The sequence below is a fragment of the Brachyhypopomus gauderio genome, chromosome 3, assembly GCF_052324685.1.
Source record: "Brachyhypopomus gauderio isolate BG-103 chromosome 3, BGAUD_0.2, whole genome shotgun sequence".
NCBI lineage: Eukaryota > Metazoa > Chordata > Actinopteri > Gymnotiformes > Hypopomidae > Brachyhypopomus > Brachyhypopomus gauderio.
In genome coordinates, this window is record NC_135213.1 from 38,142,388 (window position 1) to 38,160,520 (window position 18,133).

At 50.4% G+C, this 18,133-nt stretch overlaps 1 protein-coding gene across 1 annotated transcript in view; it reads left to right on the top strand.

Annotated features, from left to right (window-relative positions):
* Nucleotides 1-18,133, top strand: part of pappab (pregnancy-associated plasma protein A, pappalysin 1b) — a 61,398-nt gene that overhangs the window by 29,200 nt on the left and 14,065 nt on the right. Inside the window, exons 10-17 of the mRNA XM_076998164.1 lie at nucleotides 67-263; nucleotides 4,133-4,237; nucleotides 4,686-4,821; nucleotides 5,189-5,402; nucleotides 5,707-5,875; nucleotides 17,049-17,232; nucleotides 17,638-17,845; nucleotides 17,995-18,133. The exon at nucleotides 17,995-18,133 is cut by the window's right edge and continues 33 nt beyond it. Coding sequence (XP_076854279.1) covers nucleotides 67-263; nucleotides 4,133-4,237; nucleotides 4,686-4,821; nucleotides 5,189-5,402; nucleotides 5,707-5,875; nucleotides 17,049-17,232; nucleotides 17,638-17,845; nucleotides 17,995-18,133 — 1,352 coding nt within the window. The remainder of the gene's footprint in view (nucleotides 1-66; nucleotides 264-4,132; nucleotides 4,238-4,685; nucleotides 4,822-5,188; nucleotides 5,403-5,706; nucleotides 5,876-17,048; nucleotides 17,233-17,637; nucleotides 17,846-17,994) is intronic.

The window sequence follows — 18,133 nt, forward strand, 5'->3', positions numbered from 1 at the left end:
GGTCTAAAATGGTTTTGCTGTTGTGCAGCTGCAGAAAATAAACGAACTATATTGTGTGATACACAGATGAACCCAGCATGTGCTACTTCTATGATGGCGATGGCGTGTGTGAAGACTTTGAACGGGAGACAAGCGTGAGGGACTGTGGGCTCTACACACCCAGTGGGTTCATCGACCAGTGGGCTACTGAGGTGGACGTGTCCCACGAGCACAGGGTGCATTGTCCTGCAGAGGTGGCAGTTGGGTATCCTGCTGTAACAAAGGTGGGGACCACACACACACACACACACACACACACACACGCACACGTGCACACACACATGTACACACACACACACACACACACACACACACAAACACATACACACACAGACACACACACACACAAACACACACATACACACACACACACACTCTCACACACACACACGCACACACACATACACACACACACACACACACACACACACACACACACACACACACACACACACACACACACACATACACACGCACACACATACACACACACACACACACACACACACACACACACACACACACATACACACACACACACATTCACACACACACATACACACACATACACACACACACACACACACACACACACACACACACACACACACACACACACATACACACACACACAGATGTCACACATTGCACACAAAAGTTTTTTAGCATTATGTTATTTGAGGTCATATAAACACATTTATCTCAACAGAAATTGTTGTTGATAATAGCTCACGTTTCTACAATTACTTATAAATCAACTATAAATCAACACACATGAGGTCTCTAATCTTTATCCTCTCGTGCCAGACTATGGATCCAGCCACAGCTTTGCACCACAGTCTACCTCTGTACACCCTAATTCCCCAGTTTTCTTCAGTGCATTCTGTTAAAAAGAGTTGTGAGATTCTGAACCTTTCTTTGACACTCGGGAAGCATAAACCATAAGACATTTCTAAAGGATGCCTGAAAAACAATGTTGTTTTACTCCTTGGATATTTCAAAATGAAATATTTATAATTTTACAATTTTCTTGGCCATTACTTGAACATCTCCCTCTTTCATGCTGTTTGTGGAGAAAATGGCCAACACACCTCTTACCCGAATTAATCATGACTTAAAATTATTCCCATCAAGCCCTTTACAACCTTAGAATTTATAGCACTACGCCAAATACCCATTTTTCACTGCTGATAATTAAACTTCACGGTTACTCAGAAATACATGTGTGTTTTCATGTGAAAAATGACTGTGTTTACACACCCTTACATGCCATTTCATTGGAAACCTTAGTATTAGAAAGGAAGCGCAGTAGTGTAGTCTATAACCCTCAGCTGACCAGGCTCCCAGACCTACACCATGTCAGTGATAGCGATGTGTTGTGAGTGTCCTGCCACCTTCCAGGTAACGTCCGACCAGCTGTGGTCCTGTGGTCTGACCAGTGAACACAGTAGAGGGTATAGACTTATTCAGCATGGACTGATGAATTCTGAGTGACAGCAGATTGGCTAAACACAGAATGTGAGCAGTACATTCACTCTTGGTTTCCAGAGTCCCTGCAGTAAGCCATGGCCATGGGTTTCAGGAGAGCTCAGCGTGTCCCTTCTCTGAATCCTCCAATAGCAAAGAAGCACATTACCATCCGCTAACCCAGAGGTCTGAACGCTGGAACCAACAGTCAGTGGCAACAACAGATTTGCATGGCCTGTAGACGTGTGGTACCAAAACCCCCCTGCAGGAGCAGGGAGGCTGCTCATGAGGTATCTCGTGAGGTATCTCGTGAGGTATCTCCGAGGCGTCGCCTGAGACAGAGAGAGTGGGAATATTCCGCGGAATGAGTGGAAACAGAAATGGCTTGACAAAGTCCTGCTGGTGGTTTGAAGTGGGCACGTCCTGTGATTAATGCCAGGCTGACAGGGCGAGTAATTGTCCCGAGGCTGATACCATAGAGCTGCAGTGCTGAGGGAAACCGGAGGTGTTTATGAATGGATGTGAGGATACGGGGTGGGCGACGAGGGGCGTGGGGGGGACGAGGGGCGGGGGGGATTTACGAGGGGCGGCTATACTACATTATATATCTCCTAGAGATGAAGAGGATCACCATTGGGGATAAAAGTAGCTCCCAGTGGAGCAAGTGCAGAACTCTCTCGCGCTCTCACTTTTCATCAGAATTCTCCGCTCTGGGGGCTAATATTATAATTTTATAGCTGTTTCATTGAAATTTTATGAGATATTTTGAGAGGGAACGTCATTCCAAGTTCTAAGTCTTTCTTTGCCTTCGCTGATCCATTCTTATACAGCACTGATGTGACTTCGCATATCAGAATCAGACTTCTTTACTTCTGAGAAATGGAAAAAATATTTATGAAAGTTATAATGCTACTGATATGAGATGAACAATTTTATTGCTTTGTAGTCCTCTAAACTAACCAGTTTAGGCTCCAAAGAGTGGCTCATCCTTATGGAAGTAGCCATGATTAAAATAGATTTTGTCCAGAATCTCTGAAACACCCAGACCACTAGGGTTCAGTATAATGGCTATTTCATAATGAATGAGAAGAGTCATTGTAAAAATTATGTATAGCTCCCCCCTTTCTTGAAACTGCATACATTTGATATTAATACATTTTATATAAGTTTAATTGTTTTTACTGAATAATTCCTAGAAGTTACTGAACATTATATTTTATGATAAGCCTGTAGGCTAAGACACTGTAATTCCAGCATACGGTACAATGAAGTATCACAATAACAAATAGTTAGCAGATTAGTTCATCAGTGTGCTGTATCCAGCAAGGGGACTTAGACTTCTTTACAGTTTGGACAGCGTGACATGTAATTGGGCTGTGGAGCCCATTGGTTTAGGAATGCGGTGATGCCTGTCAGTGGAATGACTGTAGTGGGGAGACAAATATGTCTGGGGGGGGGGGATGTTCGGAGGCAGCGCAGAAGCCAGACAACACGCCTGCATTACTGACATGTCTAGAAACGACTCCAGAAATACTGGTGACATCCACGTGCGGGAACATCCTGACCCCTCGCCCTGCAGGGCACCAGCGATCCTGTCCCGCACATGCAGGCACACGCACACACCTGCCCGTACCCGCACGCCAGTGTACACGCTGCATAATTAGCGCTGTGGACGGGCTCAGGCACCATGCAGCTCTGTAGTGTCACCTAGCGTTGTTCTGCTGTTACCCCACGTCCGGGTTCAGGGGGTTCACGGCTGCGGGCCTCCTGGAACCTCGCGTGGTAATCGGCAGGCTGTTCTACAGCTGGATAAGTCACACTGACTGGATCTCTCTCTTTTTTTTTGTTTTTTTCTTAGGGCTTCAACTTAAAGTTGAAGTTAGAGTTGTTTATGCAATTTGGATGTTGGCTGTTGGCTTCAACGCATGCCACAAGAATTTGGGGGAATTTTAGTAGCATTGTCCCTTCTTTTTGTGCTTAATGATACTCTGGTCCTTGGAGGGTCAGAGTCTAGCAATTTAGTTTTTTTTAATGAGATATCATTCCTACGAGTGGACCTGTTGATCAGCGTGATTCCTCCAGTGTGAGTAATCCCTAAGGCACAGACCCGGAGGGTGAGGCAGGTCATTCTCCACCTTCCTCCGCCTCTCCGCCCTTTCAGTCCCCTCCATCCTCTCTATATCCTCAATTCTGTTGCTTGTGTTTAGGGCCGAAGTGGCGGACTAAACTTGCCAGGTCTGTGCTATACTGTTGGTTTCCAGATGGTCTAAATTACATCTCGATAGGGAGATGCAGGCATCCCAGCATTACTAATGTGCACTATGTAGTGCTTCAGGTAGTGTGTTTGTAATTCACTTTGAAAAGCAGAAAATCTAAAAAAAAAAAAAGAACTGGAAATAAGAAATCTTATTTTGCTGTTTGTTCTATTACTATTATTATGGTTATACGTTTCTGATGACGTGTCATTTTTTATAACAGCAAATGCAGTGTGCTTTCTGAGCTGGTATTCAATGATATACCATGTGAAATGATAGTATTATTTATTATGAATGTTCTCATCAGAAGTGTGTTTGTGTGTTTGTGTGTTTGTGTGTTTGTGTGTGTGTGTTTGTGTGTGTTCACCCAGAGCTGCCAGTCTAAGGTATTTGACCTCTCTGATGGTGTATCCCAGTATGCCTGGTTCCCGTGTGAGGAGGCGGGGCTTATGTGGAATGCCCAGTACAGGTTAAAGGTAAACCAGTGTGTGTCCAAGAGTGACACAGAGCTAACGGGATCTGTCTCGCAGTCACACTCAGACTTTATTTATCAACCATGTTTGCACATACAGAGGTTTGGACTTCGGTTACACAGCAGAACAACCTCACAAACAACCCTTCTGCTCTTCATGTATCTGCAGACACCCTTTTCCAGATGTTTAAACATATGCACGTTCAAATGTGTACAACAAAAATTAAGATTCATAAACATAATAATGACAGGTGTCCAAACTAATATTACATAGCGTTCATTTAAGTATTAGACAGCTAGATAAGTATGAAAAGGTGAAAGAAGCATACAGAACAGTTATGAACTTATGGGCATGATACATTGATAGTTATATGAAATGTTTGTACTGATTCCACAGTTTAGGTATTTGAGTCCATTTGTGGTCTTCACCAGTGACCTCCCTTGTTTGCCAGGCGTACTACGCTCACCCCATGGTTGCCACTGCTGTCATTATCCACCTGGCTGCAGACGGGACAGCCTATGGTGATCAGACCCAGGGAAATCTCACCGTGCACCTGGTGGACACCAAAGAACAAATCCACAATCTTGGTCTGACTTAGTTCATTCATTTCATCATTTCATTCAAACGTGTAATTTAATAAAGAACACAAAACACTTTTGGGACATTTAGTAGAAGGAGTGAGTTTAAAATCTAGTTTTCTCTTTTTTTTGTTAAGTAGTAGTCTGGTTTACTGAAACCTAAACCACATTGGTGTGTTGTAAACAACACTGTTGAAGTTGACTTGCCAAGAGATAAAAAGTTATCATAGCAAAAAAAAAAAAGTTATCAGCCGTCGCCCCCCTCGTTGAGTTGTCCAGCGTAACTGGTTTGATGGCTCCACCGGTCATTATGCTGAAGCATTCATCGTGTCCTAGCAGCCAGTGCTAAAACCACCGGGGGTTCCTGTGTTCTCAGGCGAATGGAGACTGAGTTGCCGGAACAATCCGCTGGTGATTCCCGTGAGCCACGACCTGAGCACGGCCTTCTACCGGACCAAGGCCATCGTGGTGAGCTTCCGCTCCACCCTGGTGGCCATCTCGGGTGTAGGCCTACGCTCATTCCACTACTTTGACCCCATCACCATCAGCGGCTGCCAGAGTAACGAGATCTATAACCCAATGGGTCAAAGGTGAGCGTTTCTACCTACCAGAGAGGAGCCAAAAGACCAACCGGTTGGATCTGACTTGGTCTGGGTGAGGGCACTTCTAAGGGAAGAATCAGATTACACTGAGGGATGTGTTGAAATACTACCTAAACACAACAGCACACATTCCCCACAGTGCGATTCAAACATAGTGACACAACGTGTAATTGATTTTTACCATTTTCTTTATTTCATGTTTGATGTTAAGTTCAGGAAATTAAAGTAACCGCAGACGAGCTCTTGAATATAGTTCATCTAAGTCCCGCTAACACCCACCCTGCTTTTCCAGCTGTGTGCACTACTCGTGTGATGCCATCGACTGCCAGAAGCTTCAGGTCCAGAATGCAGAACTGAAGTGCAGCAGTCAGGGATACTTCAACGGCGTCCGCTGCTCCGTAACCTGCAACCACGGCTACACCCTCAAAGTCCACCGCGATGACGACATCATCAAAACACAGGTGCTGCTGCTCTGTTTGGGCGGGATGAAGTGTTCGTTGGTGGGAGCTTGTGTGTGCGTCTGGCCGTGCGTTTGCGTGAGTGGGCTTGTTTGTGGCTGTACACCTATATTCAAAAACAACATTTCAGCTGCCCGTTACTGGACCGGCACACGTGTGCAACTTTACACCCAGGCAGGATGTGACGCCTGCAAACAGACATCCTGTCCCCACACCCTGAGCGCTTGTGCAGCAGTGATGCATCCACCCTCACATCCACCCTCACCTCCACCCTCACCTCCACCCTCACCTCCACCCTCACATCCACCCTCACATCCACCCTCACCTCCATCCTCACCTCCACCTTCACCTCCACCCTCACCTCCACCCTCACCTCCACCTTCACATCCACCCTCACATCCACCCTCACATCCACCCTCACATCCACCTTCACCTCCACCCTCACATCCACCCTCACCTCCATCCTCACATCCACCCTCACCTCCATCCTCACCTCCACCCTCACCTCCACCTTCACCTCCACCTTCACCTCCACCCTCACATCCACCCTCACCTCCACCTTCACCTCCACCCTCACATCCACCCTCACCTCCACCTTCACCTCCACCCTCACATCCACCCTCACCTCCATCCTCACCTCCATCCTCACCTCCATCCTCACATCCACCCTCACCTCCACCTTCACCTCCACCCTCACCTCCATCCTCACCTCCATCCTCACCTCCACCCTCACATCCACCCTCACCTCCACCTTCACCTCCACCCTCACATCCACCCTCACCTCCATCCTCACCTCCATCCTCACCTCCACCCTCACATCCACCCTCACCTCCACCTTCACCTCCACCCTCACATCCACCCTCACCTCCACCTTCACCTCCACCCTCACATCCACCCTCACCTCCACCTTCACTTATACCCTCACCTCCACCTTCACCTCCACCCTCACTTCCACCCTCATATTCACCCTCACCTCCACCCTCACTTCCACCCACACATCCACCCTTACCTCCACCTTCACTTCCACCCTCATATTCACCCTCACCTCCACCCTAACTTGAAGGCTGCCCTCTTCTTTTGCTAATGTAAAGCCTACAAAGTGAAGCTCCTGAAGGCGTTTGTTTGAAAAGCTTTATCTTTGTTAAGGTTGCCAGGTAATTTCCTTTCTCATCTGTGTATTTGCAGATGCAGTGCACATTTACAGTGTCCAGTGTAGTACAGGTATTGTGAAAGGCCTGTGTGTGAACTCCTGGGTCCTAATGCTCGCGTGTTCGATCCGTTCTGCTGTGACATCAGATGTCAGGGCCACGCAGCTTGGAATGTGTGTGCATAGATGTCGCCAAGTTTGAGCCCCACTTGCGTTTTCAGGTGCAGAGCAGCTCCAGGGTTTACAAAAATTACAGAGGTCTATGAGGATGTGATCTGTCAGCGCAGGTCAGAGGGGACGCGGTCTGTCTGCGCTGGTCTGAGGTCAGTGAGGATGTTATCTGTCAGCGCAGGTCAGAGGGGACGCGGTCTGTCTGCGCTGGTCTGAGGTCAGTGAGGATGTTATCTGTCAGCGCAGGTCAGAGGGGACGCGGTCTGTCTGCGCTGGTCTGAGGTCAGTGAGGATGTTATCTGTCAGCGCAGGTCAGAGGGGACGCGGTCTGTCTGCGCTGGTCTGAGGTCAGTGAGGATGCGGTCTGTCTGCGCAGGTCTGAGGTCAGTGAGGATGTGATCTGTCAGCGCAGGTCAGAGGGGACGCGGTCTGTCTGCACAGGTCTGAGGTCAGAGAGGTAACCAGCACTGCCATTCTCCTCAAGATCCCCAGGTTGATAAAAAACACTAGAGGTCCACTAAGCCCGTAAGGTTGCGACCCGCCAGTCGAGGTCTGGATGGGTGTTCAGGAGTGCAGAGGTTCTGTTACAGGCTTCTGCACCTGCTTTGGTTCTGGTTAAAAACAAAAAGAACCTAAAAAGAAGAGCGAAGTCCTGTAAACAGCGCAGCGAAAGAGTGGCAAAAGGGTAAAAACACACAGGCCGTGTTTTGCAAGCACGAGGGCGGAACTCTGTGTAGGTATTTTGGCTGGACGCTGCCAGACTGCTGTCTGCCGAGAGGCTTGGCTTCTGTACAGGAGCTATTACGCATTTGGAGAGAGGAGAGGCTACAGACAGATTTCCTTGGCTTTTTGAAGGCCTTGGTTTATATAACAGTGGTGTGCTTTGGGGGCCAGTGGTGGTGGAGGGGGCATTTGGGGCCCTTTCAGGGGAGGTGTCTGGTCTGGTTATGTAAGGTGAGAGAGTTTTCATAAAGTCTGCTGATCCAGCCACGACAACAATACAATCACCACTTCTTGGTCTATATTTGTTATTTTTTGCCCGGTTTTGACAATTCAGCACAGTGGCACAGTGTCTGACTGTGAGTAAAACACACAAAGTGTTTTACTTTTCACAGGCACAAATGGCCAGTGCGTAAGCGCGGTCAGGAGAGCGTGTGTGTGAGCCTGTTTGCTGGGCAGAGAGTGGCGTGTTCCACTTACAGCACCTTTTCATCAGACGCCCTGCGTGTGAACTCACCTGGAGGAACTCCCTACCTCTGCCAGGAAGTGCTGGTAACAGCAGCCGAGCGGAGAGAGGGAGAGAGGGAGAGATGGAGATGTGGCCTGAGGGATGACGTCAATATGAGGGGGCCCGTGGGCTCGCATTGAAGGCAAAAGTGCTGATCCCAGCATAGCAATTACTGCTTATCCGCCATCTCGAGGGACCACTAACATCTGCTTCAGAAAGGCCCAGTCAGTGAGAAATTAGCCATTTCACCATTAACCTCTTACTATAATGGAACTCAAAATGTTGCACTCAGAAACAACGGCGTGGAGCACTGAGACAGGAGCAGTGTGCGTGCTCGCACGAGCAGAGGTTTGGACCTGAGGTGGCACAACTATGGGGTTGAGGGTGCGGTGGTGTTGTGGGTGTGGTGCAGTTGCGGGTGTGGTGGTGTTGTGGGTGTGGTGGTGTTTGAGTGTGGTGGTGTTGTGAGGTGCAGTGGTGTTGTGGGTGTGATGGTGTTGTGGGTGTGGTGGTGTTGTGGGTGTGGTGCAGTTGCGGGTGTGGTGCAGTTGCGTGTGCGGTAGTGTTGAGTGTGGTGGTGTTTGAGTGTGGTGGTGTTTTGAGGTGCAGTGGTGTTGTGGGTGTGGTGGTGTTGTGAGTGTGATGGTGTTGTGGGTGTGGTGGTGTTGTGAGTATGGTGGTGTTGAGAATGCGGTGGTGTTGCAGGTGTGGTGGTGTTGAAAGTGTGGTGGTGTTGTGAGTGTGGTGGTGTTGTGGGTGTGGTGGTGTTGCAGGTGTGGTGGTGTTGAAAGTGTGGTGGTGTTGTGGGTGTGGTGGTGTTGCGAGTGTGGTGGTGTTGCGGGTGTGGTGGTGTTGTGAGTGTGGTGGTGTTGTGAGTGTGGTGGTGTTGTGGGTGTGGTGGTGTTGCGAGTGTGGTGGTGTTGTGAGTGTGGTGGTGTTGCAGGTGTGGTGGTGTTGCGAGTGTGGTGGTGTTGCGGGTGTGGTGGTGTTGCGGGTGTGGTGGTGTTGTGGGTGTGGTGGTGTTGTGGGTGTGGTGATGTTGTGGGTGTGGTGGTGTTGTGAGTGTGGTGGTGTTGTGAGTGTGGTGGTGTTGCGAGTGTGGTGGTGTTGAGTGGTGGTGTTGAGAGGTGCAGTTGTGTTGTGGGTGTGGTGGTGTTGAGTGTGGTGGTGTTGTGGGTGTGGTGGTGTTGTGGGTGTGGTGGTGTTGCGAGTGTGGTGGTGTTGCGAGTGTGGTGGTGTTGCAGGTGTGGTGGTGTTGCGAGTGTGGTGGTGTTGCGGGTGTGGTGGTGTTGCGGGTGTGGTGGTGTTGTGAGTGTGGTGGTGTTGTGAGTGTGGTGGTGTTGTGGGTGTGGTGGTGTTGTGGGTGTGGTGGTGTTGCGGGTGTGGTGGTGTTGCGAGTGTGGTGGTGTTGCAGGTGTGGTGGTGTTGCAGGTGTGGTGGTGTTGCGAGTGTGGTGGTGTTGCGAGTGTGGTGGTGTTGCGGGTGTGGTGGTGTTGCGGGTGTGGTGATGTTGCGGGTGTGGTGGTGTTGTGAGTGTGGTGGTGTTGCGAGTGTGGTGGTGTTGAGTGGTGGTGTTGTGAGGTGCAGTTGTGTTGTGGGTGTGGTGGTGTTGTGGGTGTGGTGGTGTTGTGAGTGTGATGGTGTTGTGGGTGTGGTGGTGTTGTGAGTGTGGTGGTGTTGCAGGTGTGGAGGTGTTAAATGTGGTGATGTAGGGTGTGGTGGTGTTGAGAGTGTGGTGGTGTTGAGAGTGTGGTGGTGTTGAGGGTGTGGTGGTGTTGAGGGTGTGGTGGTGTTGAGGGTGTGGTGGTGTTGTGGGTGTGGTGGTGTTGTGAGTGTGATGGTGTTATGAGTGTGGTGGTGTTGAGTGTGATAGTGTTGAGTGTGTGGTGGTGTGAGTGTGGTGGAGTTGAGTGCGGTGGTGTTGAGTGCGGTGGTGTTGAGTGCGGTGGTGTTGAGTGCGGTGGTGTTGAGTGCGGTGGTGTTGAGTGCGGTGGTGTTGAGTGCGGTGGTGTTGAGTGCGGTGGTGTTGAGTGCGGGGTGGTGTTGCGGGTGCGGTGGTGTTGCGGGTGCGGTGGTGTTGCGGGTGTGGTGGTGTTGCGAGTGTGGTGGTGTTGCAGGTGTGGTGGTGTTGCAGGTGTGGTGGTGTTGCGAGTGTGGTGGTGTTGCGAGTGTGGTGGTGTTGCGGGTGTGGTGGTGTTGCGGGTGTGGTGATGTTGCGGGTGTGGTGGTGTTGTGAGTGTGGTGGTGTTGCGAGTGTGGTGGTGTTGAGTGGTGGTGTTGTGAGGTGCAGTTGTGTTGTGGGTGTGGTGGTGTTGTGGGTGTGGTGGTGTTGTGAGTGTGATGGTGTTGTGGGTGTGGTGGTGTTGTGAGTGTGGTGGTGTTGCAGGTGTGGAGGTGTTAAATGTGGTGATGTAGGGTGTGGTGGTGTTGAGAGTGTGGTGGTGTTGAGGGTGTGGTGGTGTTGAGGGTGTGGTGGTGTTGAGGGTGTGGTGGTGTTGTGGGTGTGGTGGTGTTGTGAGTGTGATGGTGTTATGAGTGTGGTGGTGTTGAGTGTGATAGTGTTGAGTGTGTGGTGGTGTGAGTGTGGTGGAGTTGAGTGCGGTGGTGTTGAGTGCGGTGGTGTTGAGTGCGGTGGTGTTGAGTGCGGTGGTGTTGAGTGCGGTGGTGTTGAGTGCGGGGTGGTGTTGCGGGTGCGGTGGTGTTGCGGGTGCGGTGGTGTTGCGGGTGCGGGGGTGTTGCGGGTGCGGGGGTGTTGCGGGTGCGGGGGTGTTGAGTGTGGTGATGTTGAGTGTGGTGGTGTTGCGAGTGCGGTGGTGTTGCGGGTGCGGTGGTGTTGCGGGTGCGATAGTGTTGTGGGTGTGGTGGTGTTGAGTGCGGTGATGTTGCAGGTGTGGTAGTGTTGAGGGTGCGGTGGCATTGAGAGTGTGGTGGTGTTGCGGATGCGGTGGCGTTAAGAGTGCGGTGGAGTTGTGAGTGCGGTGGCGTTGAGGGTGCGGTGGCGTTGAGGGTGCGGTGGCGTTGAGGGTGCGGTGGCGTTGAGTGTGCGGTGGCGTTGAGAGTGCGGTGGCGTTGAGAGTGCGGTGTCGTTGTGGGTGCGGTGGCGTTAAGAGTGTCGTGGCGTTGAGAATGTGGTGGTGTTGAGTGTGTGGTGGTGTTGAGAGTGTGGTGGCGTTTAGGGTGCGGTGGTGGTGTTGAGTGTGTGGTGGTGTTGAGTGTGTGGTGGTGTTGTGAGTGCGGTGGAGTTGTGAGTGTGGTGGTGTTGCGGGTGCGATAGTGTTGCGGGTGCGGTGGTGTTGAGTGTGTGGTGGAGTTGTGAGTGCGGTGGAGTTGTGAGTGCGGTGGAGTTGAGTGTGTGGTGGAGTTGTGAGTGCGGTGGAGTTGTGAGTGTGGTGGTGTTGCGGGTGCGATAGTGTTGCGGGTGCGGTGGTGTTGAGTGTGTGGTGGAGTTGTGAGTGCGGTGGCGTTGCGGTGGTGTTTTGAGTGTGATAGTGTTGTGGGTGTGGTGGAGTTGAGTGCGGTGGTGTTGCAGGTGTGGTGGTGTTGCAGGTGTGGTGGTGTTGAGTGTGGTGCCATTGAGAGTGTGGTGGTGTTGAGTGTGGTGGTGTTGAGTGTGTGGTGGTGTTGAGTGTGTGGTGGTGTTGAGTGTGGTGGTGTTGAGTGTGCGGTGGCGTAGAGTGTGCGGTGGCGTAGAGTGTGCGGTGGCGTAGAGTGTGCGGTGGCGTTGAGTGTGCGGTGGCGTTGAGTGTGCGGTGGCGTTGTGGGTGCGGTGGCGTTGAGAGTATCGTGGCGTTGAGTGTGTGGTGGTATTGAGTGTGTGGTGGTATTGAGTGTGTGGTGGTGTTGAGTGTGCGGTGGTGTTGTGAGTGCGGTGGTGTTGTGAGTGCGGTGGCGTTGAGTGTGTGGTGGCGTTGAGTGTGTGGTGGCGTTGAGAGTGTGGTGGCGTTGAGAGTGTGGTGGCGTTGTGGGTGTGGTGGCGTTGAGGGTGTGGTGGCGTTGAGGGTGTGGTGGCGTTGTGGATGCGGTGGCGTTGAGAGTGTGGGGGCGTTGTGGGTGCGGTGGCGTTGAGAGTGCCGTGGCATTTAGGGTGCGGTGGTGGTGTTGAGAGTGTGGGGGTGTTGAGTGTGTGGTGGTGTTGAGAGTGTGGTGGAGTTGAGTGTGGTGGCGTTGAGTGTGGTGGCGTTGAGTGTGGTGGCGTTGAGTGTGGTGGAGTTGAGTGTGGTGGCGTTGAGTGTGGTGGCGTTGAGTGTGGTGGTGTTGAGGGTGTGGTGGTGTTGAGAGTGTGGTGGTGTTGAGAGTGTGGTGGCGTTGAGAGTGCCGTGGCGTTTAGGGTGCGGTGGTGGTGTTGAGTGTGTGGTGGCGTTGAGAGTGTGGTGGTGTTGAGTGTGTGGTGGTGTTGAGTGTGTGGTGATGTTGAGTGTGTTGTGGCGTTGAGTGTGTGGTGGTGTTGAGTGTGTGGTGGTGTTGAGGGTGTGGTGGCGTTGAGTGTGTGGTGGCGTTGTGGGTGTGGTGGCATTGTGGGTGTTGAGTGTGTGGTGGTGTTGAGGGTGTGGTGGTGTTGAGGGTGTGGTGGCGTTGTGGGTGTGGTGGCGTTGTGGGTGTTGAGGGTGTGGTGGTGTTGAGGGTGTGGTGGCGTTGTGGGTGTTGAGTGTGTGGTGGTGTTGTGGGTGCGGTGGTGTTGAGTGTGTGGTGGTGTTGAGTGTGTGGTGGTGTTGAGTGTGTGGTGGTGTTGTGGGTGTGGTGGTGTTGAGGGTGTGGTGGCGTTGTGGGTGTTGAGTGTGTGGTGGTGTTGAGTGTGGTAGTGTTGAGTGTGGTGGCCTTCTGTCTCCACACTGCATGTTTTTGCCAGGGTGTTATTGAAAGCAGAGCATGTCCTGAAATCACCATTAGACAAACAACAACATGTCGGCTGGGAGGCAAACGGAGGGATTGAGGTTTACTTCACTTCATCTTTTTTTATTTCTTTTTCTTAAACGGTGTGTGTGTGTGTGTGTGTGTGTGTGTGTGTGTGTGTGTGTGTGTGTGTGTGTGTGTGTGTGTGTGTGTGTGTGTGTGTGGTATGTTTTTGTATGTGTGTGAGGGAGAGAGAGAGAGAGAGAGAGAGAGAGAGAGAGAGAGAGAGAGAGAGAGAGAGAGAGAGAGAGAGAGTGCGTACGCCACGGGAGGGGCAATAGGGCAACAGGGTGCAGCATCTGTGTTGAATTAGGCACAGTAGTCAGTGGTAGTTAAATTCTCAGTGGAGGAGGAATCAGAAGCTGTAAATTTTTAAAAGAAGGAAACTCCTTGCACGCAGACACCCCTGAACCCCCCCCCCCCACCCCCCCCCACCCCCCTGCCGCTCTCCCTCAGACGAGATACCCCAGCTATCTGTTCTGACTGGCTGCTCAGACACCATCCCTCACCTTGTAAAGAGGAGGCAGTCTGTGACAGCCTGTTGAGCAGCTATTTCTAGTTGTAGAGGGGGTGTGTGTGTGTGTGTGTGTGTGTGTGTGTGTGTGTGTGTGTGTGTGGTGTGTGTGTGTGTGTGTGTGTGTGTGTGTGTGTGTGCTTGAATAGCGTATGCATGCATTTGTTTATGTATATGTGTGTCTGTATTTGTGTGTATTTGTTTGTGTGAGAATTGCAAGAGTCCGTCTGGTATTTAAACACTCCTCCTTCTCTGTGTATTTTTTTATTTAAACACTCCCTCTCTGTGTATTTGTTAATTTAAACACTCCCTCTCTGTGTTTTTGTTAATTTAAACACTTCCTCTCTGTGTGTTTGTTAATTTAAGCACTCCCTCTCTGTGTGTTTGTTAATTTAAACACTCCCTCTCTGTGTGTTTGTTAATTAAAACACTCCCTCTCTGTGTATTTGTTAATTTAAACACTCCCTCTCTGTGTGTTTGTTAATTTAAACACTCCCTCTCTGTGTATTTGTTAATTTAAACACTCCCTCTCTGTGTATGTGTTAATTTAAACACTCCCTCTCTGTGTGTTTGTTAATTTAAACACTCCCTGTCTGTGTGTTTGTTAATTAAAACACTCCCTCTCTGTGTATTTGTTAATTTAAACACTCCCTCTCTGTGTGTTTGTTAATTTAAACACTCCCTCTCTGTGTATTTGTTAATTTAAACACTCCCTCTCTGTGTATGTGTTAATTTAAACACTCCCTCTCTGTGTGTTTGTTAATTTAAACACTCCCTCTCTGTGTATTTGTTAATTTAAACACTCCCTCTCTGTGTATTTGTTAATTTAAACACTCCCTCTCTGTGTGTTTGTTAATTTAAACACTCCCTCTCTGTGTGTTTGTTAATTTAAACACTCCCTCTCTGTGTCTTTGTTAGTGTTTGCTTTTCGCTCGCGTGCCTCTCCGACACGTCTCGCAACACCCCCGCTGCTCGGGCGGGCTGTGTCAGGACGGTGGCGGTGGGGACCGGGGCTGTTTGGCAGACATCTGAACTGGTGCTTGGCTTTGAAACAATACAGGGAGACCGAACAGGGAGTCAGGAGGAGGAGTCAGGAGGAGGAGTCCCACACTCCTGGTTTATGCTCTTCTGGGGCCATTCTTGTTAGCATGGAAGTTCAGTCTTGCATGTGGCATGGGGTGAGTAGTCATTAGCCATGAACAGGACAGGACCTTTGTGCCAAGGCATTATTCTGAATCATTCTGAATCATTCTGAATCATTCCGATTCATTATAATTGATTCTGATTCATTCTGATTCATCCCATAAGTGCCATCACAGTGTCCTAATACACTGATGCATAAGGCTGCTTCAGGTTTTTTTCTGTGAAGCATCCATCCTGAACATGGAACATTCGCACTCTCTCCTCCCAGAGGCTGTTTTCAATAAGAGGCCTTGTTCACCAGGAGGAAGAGGTAGAGAAAGAGGGCAACTGGGTCTGGATTGCATTTCAACTGTTTCCTGCTGGTTTGTACAGTTGTAGGTGCTGGTATGTTTCCTGAGAGGGGAACGGAACATTAGATAAGTACTGGATAACACCGCCTGACTGGATTCCATCATGTCTTAAATCAGCCATTTCAGTGAAAACAGAGAGAGAGAGAGAGAGAGAGAGAGATAGGTCAACGAACAACAAAAGAACTGCTCCAGTAGTGTTTAGTTTTGCAGACGTGAGTAAAACACCATTTGCCACTACAATCTACGGCTCGCCAGCAAAAGCTTCACAGAAACTGGTTCAACAAACATCTCTGACATCTCTTTTTATGACCCGTCTTTTGCCGCTTGCTATAAACAAATGCAGAGATTCGTACAGGAGAGCACGTTTCACCCCGTGTTACGCTGTAGCAGGCTGGCCTCTGAGCACAGCCGTCACTACCGCCCTCCGAGGATGGCTCACATTAAGACTTTCTGCCTAATGATGCCACACTAAACAATAGGACCATAAACCACATTTTAATGCCCAGGAAGCTCACAATAGTTTTGTTGGCCTAAATTTGCTATCATGAACAAAATTTACAGCCATTTTTATTGTCTCCTCAATTGACTATTTAAAGATTCATTGACAGTTTGGTTTATGCGTTTGACAGTGACCACTGAATCATGTTTCACTCTCGGCTAGTTTTCCTTCTTCTGTTTGCGCATTGCAGCTAAATTTGTTGCTCGCACATTGTAGGTCTAAAAAAATAGACAGAGTTATGTAAACAAGAGTTATGTACTTTTAACTCGCAGTTAAATAACCGTGGTCCAATGAAAACCTCCTACTGCTTATTGCAAAAGGCTAGCAGTCCTGTATGAACAGGCGTAACGGCCTGATGGAGTTCCAGCTCCTCGCTGGTGGAGCGTGTTGGCCCCTGATGTTGCAGCGTGGTTTTACCGCTAGTGGACAGGCCTACAGCAGACAACGCTGTGCACTTGCTGGTGCGGAAGCGTGGGGGGGGGGGGGGGGTGTGGGCGTGTGGAGGGAAACCGACAGAGAGCGTGTGACAGCAGCCCGGGCCAGACAAGACTGTTCCACTGGTTCTGACAGCCCTCCGCTGATGTTTTTACAGGCGTTCCACGCTCCTGAAATGACTTATTAAATCAGCCAAAATGACCCCTGACTCCTGTGGCTCTCGCTACTGACAACTTTATACGCTGCGCCCGCGTCATTTATTACCGGGGGCTGCCTTCACACCGCCCACTGCTCTCCGGTCCATCACAGACACAATAACTTTTTATTGGGAAGGGGAGGTACACCCCCCCCTCCTCCCTGGTGTCGGAGGTTACCCTCGCCGTGTTTCCATGTGTTTCTAGAGCTCCTGCACCACTCATAGGACAGATCTCTGATCAAGTTCAGAAAAGGGAAATGGCAAGAGGAGAGAGAGAGAGAGAGAGAGAGAGAGAGAGAGAGAGAGAAAGAGAGAGAGAGAGAGAGAGAGAGAGAGAGAGAGAGAGAGAGAGAGAGAACAGACCGAGGGGAAACAGAGAGAGAACAGAGGACAAAGAGAGGAAAGAGAGAGAGAGGATACAGAGAGAGGGATAGAGATAGGGAGAGGATAGAGAGAGGAAAGAGAAAGAGGATAGAGAGAGGAAAGAGAAAGAGGAAAGAGAGAAAGGAAACAGGCAGAGAGGGGCCAGTTCGAAAATCAATGTATTCATCTTATGTCAGATTTTTTAAAGGTTTCATTTGTTTTCCTGTTGCCCCTGGACAGTCGGACTCCACGGTGACCCTCACCTGTGCCGATGGGAAGTGGAACAAACAGGTGACCTGTGAGCCCGTGGACTGCGGCCGTCCAGACAAGTACCACGTGCACCCGGCCATATTCCACTTCCCAGAGGGCACGACCTACGGCAAGAAATGCACCTTCCAGTGCCGTCAACCGGCACATCTCATAGGTAGGTGACGGTGTGACTGAACCCCTAGCACCAGTTCACTGAGGTTAAAAGGTCAACCCTCTAAATGTCAGCGTTGCTCTAATGAGTATGACACGTCTCGTACTGAGAGCGTCACAATGTACTTTGAAATGGATTTGAAATCACCTTCTCTGAGGCTGAACAAGAGGATTGTTGTTGGTGAACACCTGCCACTCGTCTCGCGGTCTCTCTCATCTTAACACCTTTGACGCTGCATATGAGAGGTTGTTGGGGTGTGAGGAAGTTGTTTTGGCACCATATTGTGTAAAATCCCACACTGCCTTCATACACAGCTAGTGTGCACAGAGACCACGGCAGCCCACAAACACTATTTTCCCACAATTCCCTGCACCTGCGTCTGGCCTGAGCACCTCTGACCTCCTGCAGGCAGCAACAACGTGCTGAGGTGTATGGAGGACGGCATGTGGTCCTTCCCAGAGGCCCTGTGTGAGCTGCGCTGCCCTGAACCCCCCGCCGTGCCCCACGCCATCCTGCAGACCCGCCGCTGTAATGCCACGGGACTCAAAGTCGGCTCCATCTGCAAGTACAAGTGCCGACCGGGCTACCACATCCCCAGCGCCGACAGCCCCAGGAGGTGGGCCGCCCGCAGCTTCAACGGCTTCACCTCGCCCCTTATTGTTCTTATACTAATGTATGCGCGTGTTTGTGTGTGTTTGTGTTTGTGCAATTGTGTGTGTGTGTGTGTACACGTGTGGGTTTTGTGTGTCGGGTGTTTGTCAACAGGCGGGCATTCACGCGTCAGTGCACGGAGGACGGGAGCTGGCAGCCAGCAGCTTGCGTGCCCGTGACGTGCCAGCCGCCTCCGGCTGTTTTCCACGGCAGCTACCAGTGCACCAACGGCTTCCAGTTCAACAGTGAGTGC